Below are 17,696 nucleotides of genomic sequence, written 5' to 3' on the forward strand. Positions count from 1 at the left end.
CCAAGGTCTGACTTTAGCCCAAATTCTTTCCACAGTGATAACAGAAATCTTTTACGTAATCAAGGACATGAAACAGTTTCTCCTTCATCTACATATGTTTTCCCAGATTTAACTCCTTCCTTGTAGGCTCAGGAACACTGCTGCAGAAATGCTCTTTGCAAGGGCACCTTCAACCAGCATGCCATGAGAAAGGCTCCTCAGGGAGCCATCCAGCAGTGCCACAGGTTGAATTTGGAATGGCTTCCCTAGTGACCTGAAACACCTGTGGGCCACTGCACTGCAGGGAAAGAGAAGCAATGACATTGAATATATTTTCATTACTTAAAATAAACATCATGTAATCTGGATAAAGCAGCAATATTCATAGGTAACAGACACTGACCAAAACAGAGGCTATTCCCCTGTTCCTGTACCAATGCCAGGCTGCACACCCAACCATTTTAAACACCTTTCAAGGGAAGGCAAAGGATTCTAATGATATGAGAGGGAGCCAAGCAATCCCTGCAGCAACAACTTGCATGTGGATCAGGTGGTGAAACTGCTGTGCAAGAAGCATCCAGCCACACAAGATGTGGGGTCAGCAAATGGGAAGGCAAAGAATAAATAGGATGCAAATTAGGTTTTTTTCTGTATATCAAGGAATGGTTTGCGTTGGAAGTAACTTCTGAAAGTCACCCAGTTCAACACCCCTGCACCGAGCAGGGACAGCTTCAACTGCATCAGGTTGAAATCCTACATGTTTGCAGGTATGGGGTACCCACCACCTCTCTGGGAAACCTGTGCCAGTGTCTCATCACCCTCACTGTAAAAATTTTCTTCCTTATACCTCCTCAATCCTCTTTTAGTTTACAACCATCACCCCTTGCCCTGCTGCAACAGGCCCTACAAAGTTTGTTCCCATACATTGAACCTTGATTATTTCACTCACAATGATATTTGAGGTTTTTATCCAGCACAATATTAGAAGAATTATATTTAAAATTAAACTTCAGAAGGTTTCACTGAACTGTGTTTTGATTTCAGCCTGAAGTCAGGAAAATCCCCAGGTGACCTGAAACTATTTTTAGCAAATAATTTTATAAAGACATTTCCATTGATCCCAATTCCATCCAAGGCATTGGATTGACACATACAAAATAGAACTAATGTTTTATTTCTATGCAGTTACTCAACCTGGGTAAATTAAACGCTTTGGAAACTAAGCAGCATGTTGAGAAAAGGAAGCTGACTCTAGGCTGAACCACAATTAGATGCTTAATTTGCTATTAGGAATTGCTAGACATTGTTCTTCAGGGAAGTGGGAATTACATCTGACCAGTGGATATGTTCATACTGGTGTAGGAGACATTCCTGGAGGAGCTCAGAGTTACAAATGTGATTAATAAATGAACCCATTAATTTCATGTGGAAAGAAAACAGTATGAAAAAAAATGACAGAAGACTTGAATCAAAGACCTGGAATTCCTGTCCAAACTGCAGCCCACAATACACCACAAACCCTTCAAAACATAATTTCCAAAGAAAAAACTGAATGTCAAGAGGCAGACACCAACTCTAAATTACAACACTTTATTGCAGCATTGGCAAAGGTCAGATTTCTGAAGCTGGTGAAGATCGGGCGGCATTTCTGTATGAAATGTTACAATTTTACAAGTCTCTCTTCCTACATGCAGAAACCAAAACCAGTGGTAAAAAGGATTTTAAAAGAGCTAGAAAAAAGAATTAGTAGTAACATACAGATGGGATCCTTAACTCAATGAACTACCTCTACCTGAAAGCAAACAAAATCCTATGCTAATAAATAACAGATTGTCAGAAACAGACCAAGAAACCTCATTTCTACTTAGAAAAAAATAAAAATTCTACTTGTTTCCAGACTTAAATTTATTTTTTTTTAATTTTTATTTGTTTCAATAGACATAGAGGCTTATCAACCCATGAAGATCAACAAAATATTTGGATCCACTCCTTGACATCCTCCTGTTATGCTGACTGGCACGTTTTGGTTTTCAATGATACATACAATGGGCTCAACTATATCCCTGTCCTTAGGCTGGTGTCAGGCTGTTCCAAGCACTACGAGTCAACACCCTGTGTTCATCCACTTCACTTTCTATTTTAAACCTTAACAGACATTTTACCTCCTTGGCTCTTCAGTTTTTCACCCCTCCCCACCCCCTTTCTGGCACATCTGGCAGCAAAAGGCTCTTCTTTAACCAAGAACATCCTCACTGAGGAGTGTTCGAGAAGTTATCCTACTCGGCAGGGTTTTCTTCTGGATTTTGCTGTTTGCTCTATGTTTTCCTACTGTAGATTTGCAGCCCCCAAAGCACATCCTTCCAACACCAAGTGCTCCAGTCGGAGACGACGTAACTTGAGTTCAGAGCTTTGTTTCCCTGCACGCTGTGCTGCCAAAGGCCTTTCCCTTTCCAGTGTCATCGTCTGAACTCCAGGCTGATCGCGGCTCTCACCGAGCTGCTCGCCGCTCAAGTTCCCCATCTCGTTCGTTTGCTTCTGCTCCCATGAGAAGATTAACCCTCAACGCCGTTCCCATAACAAAAAGCTTTTTTTTGGGGGGTGGGGGGGGAGAGGGGAGGCTGCTCTTCATGCCCCACGGCCCCAGCCTGTCCCAGGTTTCGGTTCTGAACGCTCTAGACTGACATGCTGAGATGTGTCCACTGCTCTCGTTTAATCGCTGGAGGACTCCACAACACCAGAGATACAGGACCTAATGAAATGACACTGGCGGCTGGATCAACGTCTCCTGTGGGAAGAGAGCAGTGGGGAATCAGTTCAGTCTGAGGTACATGAAGTTCTGCAGGTGAGCAGCCCCTGAAAGCAGCTGCTGCTCATTCTGATACTCTTTCACCCTCTAACAGAAAGTCACATATTTCTGTTTTCTGCAAGACATTTCAAAAGGCCACATCAGACAAAAGGGGGATAATCTGCACCCTATCATCCCAGATGAGACGCTGAACTACTGAAGCACAGAGCTGAGCTGCAAATGTGTTGAAAAAACAAGTTATGGTAAACAGTTTTTATCTTTCTGTGCAGTTTCTTAATGCTTAGAAGTTCTGCAGAAATGTTACAAAGGGCTTTCTACAGGCAAATTATTAGTTAGAACCTTTTTTAGAATCAACAGTTGCATAAAAATCTTCCACCATCCCTTGTTCATTAAACACATCCCTACCCACAAAAAGTCACATTTCAGTCTCTTAAGAACATACAAATGCATTGAAGAATGACACCAGTTTGCAAGCAGGGGATTTAACAAGACCAGGGCAATTCAGAGTAATGCTCCCCCAGTGTCACTAACTTCAGAACAACTGCAGTTACTGTACCTGGGCTTGTTTTCAGCTGATTACTAGGCTGCAAATTAAAATTAATAATACACAGCAAAATAAAACTTCAACATTTACAATTCCAAGAAAGCTCCAGGGCTAAACACTCAGGTTTTTTTTACCATATAAACACAACAGCTCATGTTTCTTTACATCAGTACATAAACCTCCAGTGTTTGTTGGACAGTCATTTCATCTAAACCTGTTTTTACTGAAGATCTTCTGAGAATAATGTTACAGACATGTTAACTGGACATGGTAACTTCTGCATCTCTTGTACCAGATGAAGCTTTCACACTAATTTTGTGTGTGTTGCTTTGTTTTGATATCCAGCATTTCTGTGTTTTAAACACACTGTGTATTTTTGCCAGGAAGTCACAGGCTGATGCTTCACTAGAACTCACTGCAGCTCTGTTCTGTTATTCAGTTTTAACCACCTTTTCATGTTCCATAATGTAATATTCTTTGTGGCACACTTGATATCAGGAACACTGGCAATGTGTTTTCAATAGAAAGGAACTTAAATTTTGATTTATTTAGTAGACTTACATCTCACTTGCAGAATGTTACAACTGAAGAGAGACATCACTGAATTGCAGGATCATGCTTTTATCTGTCCATCTTCCCTTAAAAATAATTCTACTGCTGACTGGGGAGGGAAGGAATAGGGCTGGGACTGGCTGCACATCTCTAACTTGGTCAAAATGACTCTCACCCAAACCAGCAGCTGCCAGGGGATCTGGTGGCAGATCCCTGTTTCAGTAGACTACAGCAAGGTGCTGCTGCCAAAACTAGTAGTAGCAGTTTTCCCAAACCAGGCATTTCACACTTGTGTCCAAACTAGTAAACTTGATCCAAACCTGTATTTAGCAAGGTCAAACTCAGTACACAGATGTAATTAAAACCATCTTGAGCTCTATGTGTAAAATGAATCAGTTCTTTGCAGTCTCCTCCCTCACTCCCCTTCCTGCCACTTCCTGACACAGTTACTAATTTGTGTAACATTCATAGTTGGCTTCTCAGACCACTGCTGAACATTAACACTGCCTACCTATGATGGGGAAATACACAGAACCTCTGCCACCAAACCATGGCTGGAGTAGAAAACTGGAAGCCATGAAAACACAGAAACCTCACTGCATTGACTATGAAATAATCACAGATCCATGGCACTTGTGAAACTGGGAGAGCTCAATCAGCAAGACAACATTACAGCTTAAACTGAGAAGTGCCCAGGAGAATATCAATAATCAACTCCTTGCTGCATGTTGCTGACCTCACAAGATCACAAAAATCACTTTATTTCTTAATATGTGAGACCTTTGAAGTTGGATTTCACACTTCTCCCTAATCCCCTTGTGTCCTCCACTCCACAACACTGCATTTCTGCAGTGCTGCTTTTCTTCATAAGTCTCACAAACTTCCAGTTCCAAACACCTCCTCTCCCAACTCACTTGCTGATTTGCTTTTCTCAACCAACTGCAGCTTCAATGCTCTTTGTTCTCTCTCCCCCCTAATCACATTAACCAAAACTAGGAACATGGAACAGAAAACACCAAGGTGCCCATTAAAAACCAATCAACTCTGACTTATTACCTTCCATACTGTAAACATGACAAATTCAAATAAACCACAAAAGCTGGACTCACTTAAGTAAGAGAATCTTAACTTCTACAAGTTGTATTATAGTCTCATCTATTCATCAAAACTAAAATGCTCTGACAAAGTGAAATCAAAGTCAGTGTGCAGAGTGGGCTGGGAGCAGGAAGGTGTTTTGGGGATTGACCTGTCCATAAGGCCAGGAAGCTGCAGGGGTTTTTGGTAGGTAATTGTTACTATTTATATTAAAAGAAGTTTTTCAAACACAGGAATCTAATAGACATGGCTAATAAATATAATTTTGCCTTCCATTCCCTCTAAACTAAACTGTGATCAGGTTCTCTCCAACTTTGCTGTCTGATTAGACTCACACCTAGCTTGCAGAGCTCAACAAGCACCCTCCTGCCAAGGCAAACGCCTTGAGGCTTTTCTTATTCCTTTCTGTTGAGCTCCAGTGCAGTCCACCAGAAGCAGCTGCAGGATTTGGGCTCCCTTCCCATATTCCTCCTTTTGCTTTCCTCCCATGAAACAGCTGAAAAGGGGGGTAGGAATTCCTTTGCTGCGTTTCAAAGGCTCATCTCAATAAGAGGTGAATTCAAAGCTTCATAAAACAGTATTGTCAATGCATCAATTTCAAGACAGGTGATGTATGAATTGTGTGAGTCCAGTAGCTGAAACAGGAAATCATGTTAAATTCACATTTTTCCTTATTATACAAACTCTGATTTTTCAGCATTAATGCAGTATTCTTTATGACAAGAATATTTAGCTAATAAAATCCCAGCATCCTGTTATTACTGTTATGCTTCATTTTTCTTTATTAAATGGATTAAAGAGAAATAAGAGTCAGATGTAAACAGGAGACCTAAAATCACAATTTAACTTAAATATGATTTGGTTTGCCAGCCTATACCTGCATCCCCAGGGGAACTGTGGACACAGGCAGGCTCCACTTTACTATACTTTCAAAACAGCAACGAATTTTGAGGTTACTGCTTTTAATAAGGAGAGGTTTAACAAGATAAAATCCTTGTTAAGGCCCTGCTTCTCAATTGAAGAAATAATTACAGGAAGAAATTTTACTTTCTTGGTAATCAATGTTTTAAAATAGATTTTATATAATGTGGTTATTTTCATTTCACTTTTAAAACCAAGACATTTAATGGACCTCAATCCTCTTAAACAAAGGAAAGCCACTTTATTTTTAAGAAGCTGTTCATAACTGTAAAAGTCTATTTTTATGATAATCCCATCACCAAAAAAATTACTTTAGTAAATTTTGTGTTTCCTGAAGGTAGCAGTTTAATAGCCTGAGAGCCTAAGGCATCTCCTAACACACAAATGCTACAGAACTGGAGGCAAGAGAGAAAATTGTTTTCTTCCCAGTTCTGCTGAAGCAAATCAAGAAACCCTACTTTTACTGGAGTCACAGTAAATTATCTTTAAGGCCAGTCAGTCTTAAATGTACAAGTCCCAGAAAGAATCTCCTCCTCACAGGATCTGCAGGTCTCAAAACCTGAGGCAATACAAGCAGTCAATTCCAAACAAATGAGAATAAACTCAAATTTTTGAACCAGCACTTTGCACCTACTAAATAATTTGAAATCTGGCAAAGCTTGTGCATCTCACTGCATTTACTTTAGTACAGAACAATGACATTAATAGAGGAGAAATAAAGTAAAAACTGAAGAATTGCAAAATACTCCTCTGTTTTAAAAAACATATATAGGGCTAATTGCTTAGTGAGATCCAGCTGTTCAAGGCCAACAACATATGGAAGAACCCAATGCTGCCTTCACTAATTTCTGAAATTAACTGTTACAATATGTAGAATTGGATTTAACTTCCTAAAAGGTGTCTGAAACAGTGCCTAGAACATGTTTAGCAACACAAAAGCAAAGGTAAAAACAACAATTCAATTTACCTATTCTTAACACTACCTGAGATGTAAGAAAGGCCTCATCCCTACCTCAGCTATCAGAACCTGTCACCTTGTGCATTCCAGTGGAATCAGCCAGGAGATTTATTTGCTCCCATTATCCCTAACCTCAAGAAATTTAAAATAAAAAGTTGCATACCTTAGAGAAAGCAGCAAACTATTGTTTCCAGTAAATGTGAGATATTTTGCAAGAAAATAACTTACCAGTCATGTTCATGCACAAGAGAAGCAGCAACACAACACAGTGTACTCATGGAAGTGATAACATCTGTGTTATACACGTTGGTTCTGCCATGGAGGAATGTGAAATCTTCTCTAAACAGATATTAAATTTAGCAGCTCGGTTCCTATCTGCTCTCAGCAGGATATTCTAGTGTCCTCAGAATCCACAGGGTAACCTCTTAACAAAGCACCAGGGGGGTCTGGGCAGAGACTGCAGTCACCCTTCAAAGTCACAAGACAGTTTTCATCACATCCTATAAATCAGAGGCTCTAAAAACGCAGGCAACAGACAATCTGTGCCAGTGGCAAGTCATTGGTGGACCCACAGTCTCCAATAAATAAATGGAGTTAAGAAAAATACTATTCCCTTACTGCAGGCTGAGATGGCTCAACCAATGCAAGACTGCCAGGCAGAGCATTGCAGTACACAACAAATAAAATGTATCTGCTAAAACAAACTTCCTGGTCTCTGTTCCAAAAAGCTTATGGATTAAAAGGAACAAAGAGTAAATTTCATCATACAAAACTACATCAGAATTGCAAGTGCATGGCACTTGAACAAGCAAACAGTACTCAAGCTTCCCAGTGAAGTCCTAAATTATATTTTCCCTATAACGTCTGAATATAAAAGGTTTTCTAAAGAAATGCATTTAAAAGAAATCTACAGATATCACATCTACTGGTCTGGCTGCTGTATTTGAAGAATAACTGCAGCATGCTCCTCGTGCCTGCAAGAACAGAAGACTGCAGCCATTTATGAAACACCTGCAAGTATTGTGGCAATTCAGTGTAACTGAACACTTTGTATTCCTAAAACAGCATGAGGTCACAGTGATGTGAAAAAACTAAATGGAAAGCACTGCTCATTTTATTGAGTTATATCTGGTTCATTTTTTAAATGCATTTATTTGAAACCTCCATATTTTAAAAAAATTTTTCAAGCAGTGTCTGGATGAGGTCTCATCGGAGTAAGTGATCATCAGGACATTATAAAATGATCATAAATATGTACCACGAAGAAATTGGAAATGCTACTGGAACACAAGAATAGTACATTACATTAACTTATTTGCAAAGTACAAAGACATTAGGAGGCAAACTGTCGCTTCCCAGCTGCTGCTCCTATCAAACCACCTTCAAAATGAACTTGCAAAAAAAAAGAGAAACATGAAAGCAAGTCTGCATCTCACCCGAAACTCTGTCTATCCAAATCTGTGCTGCAGGGCTAATTTAATGGTTTATTTGCCAGCTCACTCTGAGTGAGAAAAGACATACTAAAGCCTCAGAACATCTATTAAGCAATCGGGAATGACTCTTTTCATGTTAATGCTGGTTTTGGTATGCTCTTGCATACCATAAATTAAAAGTTCTCCTCCCCCTTCCCCACCTTTACTATATTTACTTTCCATTCAGAATGTCAAATACAGAGGAACAGGTGACAAATTCACCACATAGTAGGAGCATAATGGGAATTTCTGCACATGCTAAAAAAGAAAACCCTCTCCCCCTCTCACTGAGAAAGCAAACTTGCATCTTTTCCCCTACAAAAAGAGGCTCAGATTCTACCAGCCATTTCACAACTGAAAAATAATCGTTTGGCTTCCAAGCTGTCAAGGAGGTACAGACACTGTGTTAGAAGCAAAAAACACTGCTTGGCGTTTTAAGAGAATGCTTCAGAATGAAAACAACTGCCCAGCACACTCACTAAAGAGATCATTATCTGTTTCCATTATGAAGGTAATTACTTGCCTAGAACCAGAATTACCACATTTAAAGGAAGATTGTCCTACCTCCCACCGGTTTTAAAGATTAGATCTGCATTAGGTGCTCCCTTCGGATGCTGGTAACGAGGCCGCCGCTCACGATTAGTATTTGCTGGAGCTGGACGCTGTGCCAGAGACTGCAACATTTCTGGGATTTTAGGCAAAAGAAAGTTAAATAGAAGAAAGTTAAATACATTTTCTATGCATCATTTTACATAGGAATTTACACAAGCATATTTCACTGCCATTTATACTTACACTTTGCTACAGAGTTAACACTCCTTAAGTTATTCCACAAGTTAATTACAAAAAGTTACTAAATTGCATCGACAGCTTTGATAAACCCAAGCTACCCCACAATATGAACTTGCATTTCCAGATGTTCCTGCAGAAGGAACTGCCAGCAATGGTTCTCATCACAGGTGCTCAAGAAAGGGCCCGTGACCTTTTCTTTCTGAACACATCAGCCACCACCTTCTTCATCAATGATCGGGAAAACAAAGACTCGCAGCAGCATGAGGGGCCTCAATATTAAACCTCCCGGGAATAGTAACAACTGGACAATGCTGCTGCCAATTAAAGACTCAGCAAGAAACCTGATCTAAAATTAGGCATTGCCAGTCAGGTATTTAAACCTAAGCTTGGCATAATTGGATCCTTTTCCAGGGAAGACAGAGACCTGAAGAAGGTGACTCAGCTGACCTACATTGCACCAGCTGTCCCATGGAATAATTTGGTGGGTACAGAAAGCAGTCCACATCACCTAGTTTAAACCCTGGACAGGCAACTTTTGGACAATTTAAACTAGGATAGTATTGTATTTTGACATTTGGTAAAACTTAATTGCTAACATTTTATTTCATTTCTTTCATGATAAAAAAGTCTCTTTACCAGGCTAAATTAATAGTTACTAAGTAGTCAATATGATTACAGCTATATCACAGGAACTGCCAGGTAACCTCTGCCCATCTGTTAATGCATCTAATGGAAAGTATTCCTGACAGTCCACCTGAGCAAGGATCTACATTACTCAGCAAACAGACATATGGGATAAATGAAGGGGAAAAGTGGAATAAGCTGTTAAACAGATTATGTTTGAAAGTCCACTCTGTCTGGTTCTCTAATCTCTGGTAATCTCATTGGAGACACACACCCATCACCTGCTACACACACACTTCCACTGCTCAGTGACTTGCACAGGGCAAAAACCTGACACTCTAAGGAGATTCCTTCACCATTTACAAAATGCGGGTGAAGCTTTCAGTGAAGTTAGCCAAAAGTCCTTGAGAAACTGGGAAACTGTGACTGATTTAATATACAATATCTGTGTCAACTGAATAAACCCCTGTGTTCATGTTCTGTACACGAATTCAGCACCTGGCAAAGGCAGCCACTGAACACACTGACAGTCCATGTTTGTAAACACCATGAAACATCATCCTTCCCAACACTCCTGTGTGTCAAGAGAGATCTCTGGGGGCAATGAGGAGACCCAGGAGGAAAACCAGATTAGGGTAGGCTGCCAGCCAGGTGTGAGCAGCAAGCAGTGAGTGAACAAATATGTGCACATCTGCCTCTTCTCTTTTCCACACAGCAGGTGAAAGGAAAAACAGGACTGGGAAGTTCAGTACTGGAGAAGGTAACAGAAGGCAGAGATGGCAGGAGAGCACACAGTGTGTTTTCTAGGCTGAAGGCACATCATCAAACCTCCTTAGTTTTTTAGTGAAGGAAAAAAATAATCTGCACAGGAAAGTACCAATCTAAACTAGAGAGCCATCCAAGTTCCTAATAGTTCTTTAAATAAAAAAATGTTTGTAATATAATAAGGTTTGCTGAAACATTGAATCATTATCTGATACTACTTTGAAGTACATTGGTGAATTTCCATCTTTAGCTACCCTGTGCAGATGAAAAGAACAAGTACATGGGCGAACGTTGGGACAGCCCTGAGGCATTCTTCCAGAAACTGAGAATTCTTCCTCCCTCGGTAACTTCAAAGCTTGAAACAGAAATTTAAACCCAACACTTTTGCTCAATGGGTAGGTACCAACTTGTTACAGACAGGATGACTCTTCAAAAGTAACAATCAACTGCAGAAAATCTAAATAAAAAGTAGTTCCAAAGGCAAATGTAATTTGGCATGTTTAATTTAACCCAATTAAAAGGCCCTTTTTAGTTTGGTTTTACTTTGTATATTACCCAGGTTAATAAGATGGATCAACAGCTATTTTAAAAAGGGATGTCAATTATGAAAAAACATTTTTCTCTTGTGTTGATTTCCTTCCTGTATTAAAGCTTTATACATAGCAACTAAATAAAAATCTATGAGAAAATTATTTTTAAAAAATGCCTATTACCAGCTATCAGTTGGTGTCAGTTGTCCAATTTTATCCAATAGAAGTTAATCAATGTGATCCTTTTTTTGGATACAATTGCTCACAATAAAATCCTCAATTAAACGGGTTAATCTTAAAGATATCAACATAGTCTTACAATAGGGCATAAAACCCAAATGCCTTGACCAGAAGAAATATCAGAAGTATCTAATGAGGAAAAACCCAGAAAAACTCTGAGGCAAGCACTAAAATGTCTTATTCTAGGGTCTACTCTTTCTCTTCCTTTTTCACAAGCAGGCTTTTTAAGAGCAGTGTCACAGAAAATAAGTTTTTGAGCCAATTACTTAACACCAAGAATATATTCTGTTACCATTTCAGAGCTCTGCAGACACTCACTTTGGAAGATACTCCTTTTTGCAAGTACCAGTTTGGTTCTGGTACTATCAAAGTTCTGCAAGGAGCACTGGATTCCATAGTGTTATAAAATTAGAACTGCTTTAATTTAATTATTTCCCACTTTTTGATGAACAATGACCTTTCACTAAATACCTTAAATGAGATTTCCTGCTAATTAACTACTTACACAGTGATTAGCACCAAACTAGAAAATCTTTACCAAAAAAATAGAGCAAAAACTTTTGAGATGTTTAATGGAAACACTAACATAACACATCGGTTTTACTGGGCTGGCTTTGTTTACTATCTGAGTAAGCCAAGGGAAGTTGATTCTGGAAAAAAAAAAAACCAACCCAAAACAAACCATGCAACACCTAAACACCATCACATGTACCTGTCTGGGGACTGCAGGATCTGCTGTATTAACTGTTTGCTTCAATCTGTCCAGGCTGCAAATTGACTGACTTGCATGTCCTCAAAAAACAAATTAATTACGAAATCTGTATGAAACCTTCATTTTGTTAATATATGCTTATGTTCCAGATTTGAGGACTCCTAGAACCTTTACAATATGAAGCTGAGGTAACATTTTGTATTTCTCTGGTGAAGGTTATCTGAGTATTTGCAACTCTCAGCAAGACTAATGAAGAGTCTAAATACTATTGATATCTAAAACATCTATTAATAGCTTAAAAGCAGAGTTTAAATTGAACAGAATTCATCTTGTACCCAACTCAACTGTCTTGCAGTAAACATCAGATTAACCTGGTATTACCTTAATTTTAAAAGAACAATCTCAGTTCTTCCCCTTTCCCAAAATAAAAGGAAAAGCTGAAATTTGAGACCCACTTGAAAACTCCCATTCATGGAACAGCTACAAAAACTTCTTCAAGTGTAAAGATCAGGGAGTAAAATGAATGTAGAATGACTAAAAGTAGAATGACTAAAACCCCAAATACAGGTTCCCTTTAAGTAATGCAAATTAATATTTAGAACTTCAGCTGCTAACTATCACAAATACTACTTTCTGCAGATTTTCTTACCCTGATAGTCCTCTTGTTCCTGCCGTTCATTGATATCCAAAGTGAGCTTTTTCATCCTCATTCTCTCTTCCTGTTCTGCTTGCTGTTGGTTCCAATGGTTTGCAGCAAGTTGGGAAGACATCGGTACATTTAGGATCTTAAACTGCAAAAGAAAATAAGACTTTAGGTGTCCATCAGAGAAAAAACCCCCAACAATACAAAACAATTCAAAATACAGAAATGCCATGGTTATTTCTAGGTCATTTCAGTAAGATACTTTCTACAGAAGTTTCTACTGTGAAGTGTGGTGTTGCTTTGTTTTTAAGCACTTTTTCACATGAAGCAGCAAAGGAAAATGCAAGACCTGCTAAAGACACAGAACACACAAAAAGGGCTGAGGCCAAAACCTATTACACACAGTATTCATGGGGACAAAACTGACTGACTTTCCCTAAGAAGGCACATCCATAGGTATTATTTCTTATTTTCATACCAGCTGATATGCCCACAGAGAATTGCACTGGTCTTGAGATAAAAGCACCACAGCTGGCTCAGAAAGCTGCATCTCCCTCTTCAGGTCTCTTCCTTCCAAAGAGATGAAGCCCCCTGAGCAGAATTTCTCCTACTATCCCTTGTGATAACAGAGGAAAAACATTTCAAGCATTTCAGATACTCCCTGGCATTCCTTGGCCAGTACTTTTTAAGAATAATTCTGGCTTCCTAGTGCTTCTTATTAGTCTGGAGACAACCATGGTGTCAAATCAATCTTTTCCTCCCACACCACAACCAAACATGCCCACCACACATTCAACCCATTATCTGATTTGCCACAAGGTATACCAGGTAAGCTTGGCACTCCTACAGAAGCACCCTCTCTCTGGAAATCCAGCTTGTACTTTCAGGAAGGTGTAGGGAAGGTGATTTCTTTCTCCCCAGACTCAGAAAATCCAAGTTGCTACTTCTACATATTTATTTTTTTTTTACAATTGTTCCAGAACACAGAAGTAATTCTTAAACTTATGCACAACAGAAAAAAATAGTTCTCAGAAAACCCTTAATTCTAAAGTTTGCAAACATTTAGAAAAATCTCACTTGCTCCTTCAACTCTATGCCCATTAGAAATAACTATTTCTGTGCCTTAAGAAGGGTAATGCATTCAAGGATAATCACGCTCAATATTCCATGAAGTACCCTGAATCCTGCTGCTTGTTCTCCTCATGGGAGTTCTATTTCCAAATAAACAGAAGTAAATTTCTAAGTGTTCTTTTCTGTTACACTGTCAAAAGCTGCGGAGAGATAAATTATCAAAACCTCTTTTGAGAAGGTTTAGAGTAAAAGCAAAATCCCCACCACCTGCAGTTCACATTTAATGCAATAATCACTAAACAATCTCAAGGTATCTCAGACACTAATGCCCCACTAGCAGCAGAGTGATCAATGTGAGAAAACTCTGTGTACTCAAACAAAGCATTTGAAAAGTATGTGTTTGAAACAGCTAAGACAGACTCTTGAAAAGACCTGAGGAAAATCTGGGTACAGTAAATCCTTTATCCCTACAAACTTGAAGATGTATTTAGGTGAGATCTTTTGGGGATGGGAGGGAGGGTAATAGCATATTATATTGATTATAAATATGAGTTTGTTATGAAGGTGTGCAGGGAAGAATAAAAATTGAAGTTGAAATTCCAAAAGCAATGTAAGCTCTGGTTACTAATTGCTGAGCAAGCTGCACGTGTTCCCAGGTATCATCAAATGAACTTTATGTAAACTACGCAAATAACTAATCCATTAGCAGCATTTCATGATAAAAATCATTCCTCAGCTTCACCATTAAGCTCCTCATCCATTTTAATATGTCCTTTATATTTTTTCTGCTCTAAGGATTTATCAGCTTAATGGGATTGGTGTTTTCAGACAGGATGCTTAAAGTAGAAAAAGAAAACTGAATTATAGAAGGGTGTAAATGAGAGAAACAGATACAGAAAAACAACAGCCTGGCAATTAACAAAACATCACTGAGTCACTACCTGAAGGCAATCAGCTGCCACCTGAAATCAAGTCACTGATGACAATTATTACAGGATATGATGATTACTGAGCAACTGAAACATTTCCGATTTGCAAAGAGTGAAGAGGTGTATCAAAAACCTCTTATCAAATCTGTGAGGTGGGGGCAGAACAAAAGATTTCACTTAAAAGATGGTAAACTGAAGGAGGATCAAAAATGACTATTCAGAAGACTAGACTACACATTTTATAAAAATGCCATGAGATAAAGATATGATGATATAAATGAGATACAGAATTTCACATTCAAGGAGAGATTTTACCATTCCATGAATATTATCATTCTTTTATGGAGCCTTGCTAAAATTCTTTCAAAGGAAAGGAAATCTTTTGTCTTGGGTATTAACCTAATTTCTTGACTTTCTTTTTACTGTCTATATCTCATTTTAGTTCACACCTACCTAGCATAAAACTTCTTGGCTCAGAAACACCAAACAGTATTACGTAAGCTCAGCTCTGATCCCTTATGATGACAACATTATTTCCCCTTGCCCTCTCATGGCTTATGGATAAATCACAAGGCCATCATCTAATTACAAATAATCATGCTAGGTTCTACTGCTACTAGTTTTCTAAGTTTTGAGGATAAAATATGGTCACTATCAGCCTGCAAGGACTATTAATTCAGGTATATGCAGCTGGTAAATGCCAGTCAGTTGTTCTTGCATGACTTCAAAAAAACTACTTGTCAATGCTGCACTAAAATCTGGGTGGACACTGACATGTGAGCAGAGTATTTGGCAACTGGATCTCCACTACCAGTGTTACCCTGGGAAGGGAAGCACAGCACAATCCATTTTTCTAACAGATTTCCAGTTTAAGCTGCACTGCTGACAAAGAACACAGAGACTGAAACCTTTACTAACAGAGTAAGCAATTAGGCTGATGTCATTTATCACTTGGGTGACTGTGCAGATGAAGTTACTTACAGCCTCCCAGGCTGCTGCAAACTTCTTTTGGCTGTTTTTAAAAGCTGAAAGTTTACAGCTCTAACAAAGTGAAGTACACATCCATCACTTCAAACTGCACATGCACATTCTGCTCACACAGATTTAAAATAAAGCACCATAAGAAGGAATAATTATTTTCTTTTCAACTCCACCTCTTCTTTCCTGCTTGTTTTTCTATTAAAACTGACTATTAAAACACTTTTTTTTTTTCTGAATACAGAACTATGGACAAAGAAGCCTTTCACTAACTCAGGAGCTGAAGTAGTCTATAAAGCAACTGTTTTCTACATTTCTAGAAACACCGAGAGGAGTTTTGGCAGGAAGAGCCTACTCCCAAAACCAAATATTGGGGGAGGAGCAGGGGAAACTCCTGAACAAGTTCTGCTTTCTTTTTGAGCCACATATCTGCAATATTTTCCCTTTTACATGGAATATGAAGATCCCAAAATTCCCTGTAACTACAGATATTCCTAGTAGATTATCCTGAAAAAGTTAAACATTGTTTGAAAAATGGAGTTCTCTTAAACCCCTTCTCAGACCAATGACCCCAGTTAAAAATCTCCCACTCAAAGCTTTTGTAGAACTTTGAATACCACATTCAAGTTCCAGGAAAACAGAATAACCACTTCCTACACAGATTTTTGAAGTGTGTTTCTTGTGAAGGAAGAGAAAGAGCCTACTTCAGGTTTATACACATCAACTGCTACACTACTGTCACAATTCAGGTAACGAAAAACAAGTAATGACACAGATCTAAACACTTGAAAGGCTTGGATATATGGCATGAAACAATTCCTTGGGTTTGCTTTCCATAGAAAATCAGTACAATTTTTCATCATCAAATTACACAACCAAAATGAAAAGGTTTCTTTAAAAGACCTAAACCATTACAAGAAATACATGTGGAATGTGTTAGGTACAGATTTGTGTACTATGCATTTGCTGAGCTAGGAAAATTCAAACATACACTGGAAAAAAGAGCCAAGACTAACATACAGCTTTAGCTGCATGAAGCAAGGAGTTTGTTTTATCAACCTGATTTCCATTTAAGTTTCTCCATGAGATTCACTCAGTGCATTCTGGAATAGTCCCCTAAAAATGTCTTCAGAGACAATGACCTATTTTTTTCTTTTTTGCAAGTTGAATAAATTCAGCCAAGTGGCAGCTACTTAGGAAATGGAATTTAGCAATGACCATATATCTCAATTTGAAGCAGAAAGTGTTTTCAGAAAAACTTGTTGAATCTTGAAGATTCTGGAATATTCTTTTTTTTTGCCTATTCCTTTCAATGTTCAGTGGCAGTCCACCAACCACATCTCTTATCTTCCACAACTGTATCTAAAATACACACAAGACATACCACTGTCCTACTGGTATAATCACCAAATGTAATTAGTAAAGGTACACTCTGACCATAGAATTTTTCTTCATCATTTCTAGTAACAAACAGGAATTTCAATGAATTATAAATGGAATTTTCTATTTGTCAAAATTAAGTTGTCTGTATCCGATTTAGAGAAATGAAAGAAGAAATAAAAAATTCTGTGTCAGTTTTTTTGAAGTGAAAGGCCTTTCTTTATTTAAATAGTATCTATACCTTACATAAAATCTTACCTGCTGTTTGTTGCCTTTCCGTGTTAACATGACAAATGGCATTGTGTCCCCAGACTCTGACTCTCCTTCCCCACCTCCAAGAGGGGGACCCTTCTTCAGCTGACTTTTGAGATGCAGAGGAATAGCAACATCCAACTGATGTACTTTAACAGATTCACCACTCCGTTGCTATTGAAAAAAAAGTGAATTCTATAAATGATCAGATGCTGACATGGTGAGTCAGGCTGGCAACAATCAGATTTTTATGACTGAGAAAAGGTTTAACCTTCCAGGAAAGTGAAGTAATATATAAATACATTAATTAGGCTTTATTACATTATCCTTTGGTTTTCTGTGCTTGTGAAGAAGAAAGTTACAGGGACAGAACAATGCAAATTATAAAGGAATTTGGATAATCTCTCTCAGAAAGAAATCTAGGGACCTGATGATACACTGTAGAATGTCCAT

At 38.5% G+C, this 17,696-nt stretch overlaps 1 protein-coding gene across 3 annotated transcripts in view; it reads right to left on the reverse strand.

Annotated features, from left to right (window-relative positions):
• Nucleotides 1-1,555: 1,555 nt before the first annotated feature.
• UPF2 (UPF2 regulator of nonsense mediated mRNA decay) overlaps nt 1,556-17,696 on the reverse strand; it is a 55,002-nt gene continuing 38,861 nt past the window's right edge. For all 3 annotated transcript variants that reach the window (XM_085082735.1, XM_085082753.1, XM_085082745.1), the window contains exons 19-22: nt 17,250-17,417; nt 12,640-12,781; nt 8,892-9,012; nt 1,556-2,764 (exon numbers count right to left, since the gene is read on the reverse strand). In XM_085082735.1, the coding sequence (XP_084938861.1) occupies nt 2,755-2,764; nt 8,892-9,012; nt 12,640-12,781; nt 17,250-17,417 (441 nt within the window). In that variant the 3' untranslated portion in view covers nt 1,556-2,754. The remainder of the gene's footprint in view (nt 2,765-8,891; nt 9,013-12,639; nt 12,782-17,249; nt 17,418-17,696) is intronic.

Source organism: Lichenostomus cassidix, chromosome 1Aa (genome assembly GCF_008360975.1).
Source record: "Lichenostomus cassidix isolate B80296 chromosome 1Aa, HeHo_3.0, whole genome shotgun sequence".
NCBI lineage: Eukaryota > Metazoa > Chordata > Aves > Passeriformes > Meliphagidae > Lichenostomus > Lichenostomus cassidix.